The sequence below is a fragment of the Protobothrops mucrosquamatus genome, unplaced genomic scaffold (assembly GCF_001527695.2).
Source record: "Protobothrops mucrosquamatus isolate PMUCROS unplaced genomic scaffold, P.Mucros_1.0 scaffold3572, whole genome shotgun sequence".
NCBI classification, from domain to species: Eukaryota; Metazoa; Chordata; class Lepidosauria; order Squamata; family Viperidae; genus Protobothrops; species Protobothrops mucrosquamatus.
In genome coordinates this window covers 133,716-140,515 of record NW_015389537.1, presented here as the reverse complement: position 1 = coordinate 140,515, position 6,800 = coordinate 133,716, and the positions used below count along the sequence as shown (strand labels likewise).

Sequence of the window (6,800 nt, the reverse complement as noted above, 5' to 3'; positions counted from 1 at the left end):
CTACCTGTATAGGGAAGCAAACTAATGCTCTCAGAGTCTTGAGATGTTTCATAGACTAGATCAGGGGTAGGCAACCTTGGCTCTTTTATGACTCGTGGACTTCAACTCCCAGAATTCCTGAGCCAGCCATGCTGGCTCAGGAATTCTGGGAGTTGAAGTCCACGAGTCATAAAAGAGCCAAGGTTGCCTACCCCTGGACTAGATAACTCTACTAAACTTTCATATCGGAAGCACCAAAGTGCTTCTGATCAGGATCAGCCAGTGACATCAGCATTCCTGGGGGATGCCCAATTGGGGACTCCTTTCAGGTCCCTGTTAATGAGCCCACCAAAGTGGCATCTCTATTTACTCGCATTTTCATGCTTTCAAACTGCTGGGTCGGCAGGAGCTAGAGTGAATGATGGGAGCTTACCCTGTCACTCGGGCTTCAAACGTGGGCTTTCAAATTGTCAACCCAGTGTCCTTACCACATGAGCCACTGCGTTCCTTATAGACTTGATGTTATTGTACTGAAGAGTAGATTTTGATACAAACGTATCAGACATTTTGGGGTATTGGGATGTCTGCTCTGGCAGCGGTCCCTGATTTTTTGCAGATCCTGGTTAGAGTCTTTTAGAGCAGGGGTCCCCAACCCACAGTCCATGGACCGGCACCGGGCTGTGGCATGCCAGAATCCGGTCTGCGCAAACAAGCAAAGTCCCATCCACGGGATGCAGGCAATAATGAAACCACGCCCCCTCCGGTCCACGGAAAAACCTCTCTCCACGGAACCGGTCCCTGGTGCCCAAAAGGTTGGGGACCTCTGTTTTAGAGCACTTTGATTTTGTCCAAGCTAAACTCCTTTTTGACACCAGAAGTTTATATAATAAATGTAATGCCAAAATATAAAAAAACAAGATATTTTTTATTTGTCAGGGAAAGGGCATATATAAGACATTTCCATTAACCTGAATATTTCTCTTATTTGTCACCAGGGAATTGATATTCGCCACAACAAGGACCGTAAGGTTCGGCGTAAGGAGCCCAAGAGTCAGGATATTTATCTTCGTCTCTTAGTAAAGGTGAGACCCAAGTTTTACATTTACATGAAAAAATATAAATACATGGTTATTGGGGGGGGGGAAGAGAGTTACACTCGACAGCAATGTACTGTATGTATAAAGATTCTAGGTGTCATCATTGATCACTTTTGCATGATATGATATTTAGGTTTAATTTTAGACTCTTCATTGGGCAATGCACCTCTTTCATAATGATCCAGGCGATATTAGGAGATAATAGGCTCTTCTTTGTGGTGATATTTGAGGAAAGCGTGGACTTCTGTTTCATTTGCAAAGGTCATATATTGAATAAGGTTGCTATAAAATGCTCTAAATCTGAGGCTAATTTCTAGATACCTTGGGGCAGGGTGAGAGAATAACGGAGTATATATTTGGAGGTTTAATTTCCACCCTCTCAGCTCTACAGATTCCTGGCTCGCCGGACCAATGCCAAATTCAACAAGGTGATACTCAAACGGCTATTCATGAGCCGCGCCAACAGGCCTCCATTGTCTGTGTCGCGCTTGGTAAGTGCAGACTCTTCAATTCTCTATCACTTTTCTATTTCTTGGCCCTTCCGTTACCCCCTCAGTTTTAGTCTTTTCTCTTTGCTTTAAGTATGCTTTGTTGTTGTCATTGTTCCTACCCTGTTGAAAGAAGTGATGCCACCTCTGCTGTGGCTTTAACCAAACAGAGAAAAAAGAAAAGAAGAACGGAAGTTGGTATAGTGATGAGCTCAAGAGGCGAAGAGTGGTAATATTCCAATAGAAGATAATATTATTAACTCAGAGTGCTTGGTGCTCTCTGAGCTCAGTTTTCCTGCAGACCTTTCATTATCCAACTAGAAATGTCTGCAGGAAAACAACAACGCTCAGCACAGCGATATTCCCCTCCTGATTGAAGCCTCTGTTTATAAAGACAAATTGGTCAGGACAGGCAGGCTAACTTGATCACTCTCTTATTCTCTAGATCCGTAAAATGAAGCTCCAAGGGCGGGAAAACAAAACAGCTGTTGTGGTGGGCACAGTGACGGATGATGTTCGCATCCAGGAAATTCCCAAACTGAAGGTATCCTGACTGGTGGCAGAGTAACTCTTCAGATGGGAGGGGACAGAGAGCAATGGAAGGATGGATTTTTTGACAGCTCAAATTTCAGAAACTAGAGGAAAATACAATATATAGGAGCATACAGTAAATACAGAACTATATGCAAAAAGGTGGTGTGTATCTTCAGTAAATATTTACAGTATCCGTTATCCATCATAAGAACACCTGAATGGAGTTTGAATCATTGATGAAAGTGTTGCGCTTGAGAGATGGAAGGCTTGTTTTTTTAGATAAATTGCTTTGCTGCTGTTTCTACCCAGAGCAGAAATGCAATTTTTATGAGCGCTTTTCTTTAAAATATTTTTAATATTCTGAACCTTGGCTTCCTGACTAATTGTTGAGTGTCTCATTGTAGTCAATTGATTAAAGGTACTGAGATGTAGGTGAGATTGTAAATAGAAATGTCTTATATCATTTGCGTGGGTTCAATTCCTATCTGTAACTATAATGGAGACAGTAAAAGAATTTGTTACACATGTGCACATGCTTGTTCCCATTTTATCCATATGCAAAATAATCTAAAATTATGGATACATAAAACCCTTTCCTGCGGGGAACAAGGTCTCATTTATATTTTCTAAGTATGGATAAGCCACTTAGGGGTAGCAGTTAAGAAACCAGGCTAGGAACCAGAGGACTGTTGAGTTTTAGTCCTGCCTTAGGCACAAAAGCCAGCTGGGTCACTTTGAGCCAGTCACTCACTCTCGGTCCAATCCACCTCACAAAGTTGTTGTGGGGAAAATAGGAGGAGGAAGGAGTATTAGTTACATTCATGCCTTGAGTTATTATTAAAGTAATAAAGATGGGACAACAATCAAAATAATGACCCCATGGATAATGATGGCTGCCTATGCTTACATTTTTTTATTGTTGGCTTTGAGGATTCTCATGTTGCAGACTTTTTTTTTTCTCCTCCCCAGATTTGTGCCCTCAGAGTCACACAGGGAGCCCGCCGACGCATCCTGAAATCTGGAGGCCAGATCATGACTTTTGACCAGTTAGCCATGGCTGCCCCTAAGGGCCAGGGAACTGTTTTGCTTTCTGGTGAGTCGGGAGAGGACATTAAAGACTTTCAAGAGTTTTGAAGCTTTTATTGGTCTTAGTGCTGTTGATATCTCAGCCTGACTAAAAGATCTCTCTGAACTTGCCTCCTGCAGGACCCAGAAAGGCCCGCCAGGTTTATCGGCATTTTGGCAAGGCTCCTGGTACCCCCCACAGTCACACTAAGTGAGTATTCCAGACCATTAGGTTTCCTTCTGGGCATTTGTCTCTTACCCTATTTTGTCTGATTTACAAAGTCAGAGACGGTGGTTCAAAAATCACGACCACTTTTTAAAAGACTGAATTTGAGCTGAATTTGTGCTTTTGCTTAGTGCTTACTCTTCTGCAGTAACACCTTTGGTTTCTAAACGTACGGGTAGTCCTTGTCTTATGACCACAATTGAGCCCAACATTTCTGTTGCCAAGCAAAACAGTTGTTGAGTGAGTTTTGTCCCATTTTATGACCTTTCTTGCCACAATTGTTAAGCGAATCACTGCAGTTGTTAAGTTAGTAACACGGTTGCTAAGTGAGTCTGGCTTCCCCCTTGACTTTGCTTGTCAGAAGGTCAGAAAAGGTGATTCCCCTGACCCCTGGGACACACTGTGACCGTCATAAATACATGCCAATGCCCAAGGGTCCAATTCTGATCATGTGACCATGGGGACGCTGCAAAGGTGATGTGAGAACTGTTCATAAGTCACTTTTTTCAATACTGTGGTAACTAAACGGTCACTAAACAAATGGTTGTAAGTCAAGCACTAGCTCTACTGCTTGCTTCTCCTAATCTGGCTCGCCCTCTTTCTGATGCTTTGCGTGTGCACCTTGTTTGGAAAGCATTGAAAAGGGACACACTGCAAAGTGGGGAGGCAGAAGTAAAAAGTATCTTCCAGGCCATGCAGCAGCAGTGCCTTTTAGAAGGCTGGGGGGGGGGGGAACTATATCAAAGCCTTTCCCTGTGTATCTGCAAGCTTCGTGGTACTTCTGGAATAGTCGGTAACACAGCTGTGCGTACACCACCATATCCAGGAACAGCCCCTGGGTCAGCTGTGTTGAGCATGCTGAAAGGCAGGGCTGTTTAAAGGATGGATGCTTTGTGAAGGGCTGTTTTCAGATTTTCAAGGAAATCTGGCCTCGTGTAACACTCCCGAGTCCAATAGTTGTCCTGGAATGGTTGGTTAACTTAATGCTCCTGGATGATGCTTTTGCATTTTCGAAGTTTCCCTGAATGATTACATATATTAGGAAGATTTGAGAAAGTTGCTCGATGGCCTTTCAAAATTATGAGTTTGTAAAGCACTTCTGGCTGTCAAAAAATGTTGCGCCAACACACACATCGTGTGATTGCATTTCAGGTGCTTGGCAATTGGCTTGCCTTTACGGCTGGTTGCAGTTTCCCACAGTGACATGATCATGATATATGCTATTCAGAAGAGTGGTTTCACGCTTATGACCACGAGGTTGGCATAACAGCTGCAGATTCGCTTAACGATATCACAAAAAATGTTGTAAAATCATGTCCAGTCACTTGGGCACCTCAGCTTAACCATCCTAATGACTTCTGACTGGAAATCCCGTCCGAATTGCAGTGATGAGTTGAGCACCATAAATGCAGTCGTGACTGTTGGCGTGACATTTTATGACAGCCAGAAGTGCATTACAAACTCGTAATTTAAAGTGGTCATTCAGCAACCAGTGTAAGTTGAGGATTACTTGTATAACAGCTACTTTCATCTTTTAAGACTTTTGCAATGTTATCAGCAAAAGATTTGCTCTTAGAATGAGAGCTGAGGATTTTTGCCCAGTTGGCATAAAAAATAATAGGTACCAAAGTGGAGAAGTCTGCTTTAAATTCCTGAGAAAACTATCAGGATCCATAATTTGCCACACCGAATTATCAGATTAACTAAAGCTTTAATTCTCTGCTTAATTTTTCTTTGGGGAAAAGATTTGTACTCAGATTAATACCTGAATAGGTATGCCTCAAACTAAATTGAAAGAGATATTTTTTTCTCATCTTTCAATCTCACTATATTTTTAGATCACCTCAGAAAATATTAGTCCTTCCAGCTTTGCCAGAAAGTAGGATGGAAACTTTATGACATGTTTACATACATCACTGTTCCTGCATTTGTATACTTTGCAGTAACTTTAAAAAGTGGTGCTTAACATGAATTGAAGAGCTATGACTTGCAATTACTTGTTTCATGTAATATGTTAAGGGATTTCCCCCCCCAAGCTTACCATGTGCAAAAATTAATTGTGCTTTGTAATATCTGCAGCCATTGAACTATCTCAACTTATTAACAGGTTTGAGCTGCAATTCTTACATAATTTTCTGTTATCTACTGGTTGAGTATTTTAGGAATAAGGAAAGTCCCACTGAATACTTATTCTTGGAATTAGAGGACCTTTTAAAAGCTAAAAATTAAATAATTTGAAAGCTAGAAACTAGTTACTCCTTTTTCCATTTAAGAGAGAATCCGGTTGGATTAGGGAGTGAAGAAAAGTGACTAGAAATAGGAAGCCACATTTTGTGGCTTTTTTGAATTTCAGAACACTTACGTGTTTTCTGTCCTCTGCATAAAAATGGGATATAACAATAGGCCATTTATCTTACTTCCCTCCCCCCCATCCCTTCTCTCTTTTTCCAGGCCATATGTCCGATCCAAGGGGCGGAAATTTGAACGAGCTCGAGGTCGCCGTGCCAGTCGAGGCTACAAAAACTAGAATGTTTCATAAAAAATGTAAAGCCCAATATAAGACAATTAAAATTTTTTTTTGCCTCAAAGTAATATTCTGACAGCGTCTGCTTGTTTGCTCAGAGTCCAGCATGCAAAGATCTGTTGAGTCAAAACAGAATTTGAGACTTCACTTTAAAATACATTCTTCTCCCAAGAAATCTTTACCTCCTGTAATTAATAACTCACATTGTAAGCAGGGTTGTAAAAAAAAGCCAGTTATTGTAAGAACTTTAGTAGAAATGTTGGCTAGTTAAAGTTAAGGACCAAATAGTAGGATTTGGTCCTTACAATGGCACTTTGGGAGTTGGAAAAATATTCTGAAATTGCAATAAATTTCATACAGTAGCATAGAAAGACTTCCTTGGAAGATTAAAAAAAAATTAGAAGTAGTATGCCAACCTAATCTTTAAGCACTAATTTGTTAGCCATTGGTGACCCAGAATTAGAGGCAGTATCTGAGAACAGACTGAAAAAAAAAAAAGGAATGAAATTTACCACGCTTGAATCTGGGATCTAGAACTGTTTGCTTTAAAAAGAACAAGATGATAAGACCCAGGGAACCAGTTTGGAGTACTGGTTAAGATACCAGGCTAGAAACAAGAGGCTGACTTCTAGTCCTGTCTTGGATAGGATGCTAGCTAGTGACCTGGGGCCAGCTACTCTCGGCCCTAGGAAAAATGCAGTGTCAAAACTACTGAAAATGTTGCAAAGAAAACCTTAGGGATTAGATCAGGCAGTTACCAGTAGTTAAGATTTGACAAAAAAGGGAAGGGGGAGAAAAAAACCAAACCAGTCCCCAAAAATTTATAGGAAGGAAACTGGAAAACACGACAATGTTAACAATTCAGGAAAGTAATTTGGGGAAGGTTT

General features: G+C 41.1%; 1 protein-coding gene across 1 annotated transcript; it reads left to right on the top strand.

Annotated features, from left to right (window-relative positions):
• Window positions 1-971: 971 nt before the first annotated feature.
• LOC107297888 (60S ribosomal protein L18-like) lies at window positions 972-5,939 on the top strand. Its single transcript, XM_015827246.1, has 6 exons — window positions 972-1,061; window positions 1,460-1,567; window positions 2,010-2,108; window positions 3,068-3,191; window positions 3,305-3,374; window positions 5,841-5,939. The coding sequence occupies exons 2-6, from the start codon at window positions 1,526-1,528 to the stop codon at window positions 5,914-5,916; spliced, it is 411 nt and encodes a 136-aa protein (XP_015682732.1). The 5' UTR covers window positions 972-1,061; window positions 1,460-1,525; the 3' UTR covers window positions 5,917-5,939.
• The last annotated feature ends 861 nt before the right edge of the window (window positions 5,940-6,800 follow it).

What these genes read in the sequence shown, in the direction of transcription:
- LOC107297888 (XM_015827246.1), top strand. Translation starts at nt 1,526, where the DNA reads ATGAGCCGCGCCAACAGGCCTCCATTGTCTGTGTCGCGCTTG. An exon ending in CATTGTCTGTGTCGCGCTTG is followed by an intron (nt 1,568 to 2,009) that starts GTAAGTGCAGAC and finishes CTTATTCTCTAG; the next exon opens with ATCCGTAAAATGAAGCTCCA. An exon ending in AGGAAATTCCCAAACTGAAG is followed by an intron (nt 2,109 to 3,067) that starts GTATCCTGACTG and finishes TCTCCTCCCCAG; the next exon opens with ATTTGTGCCCTCAGAGTCAC.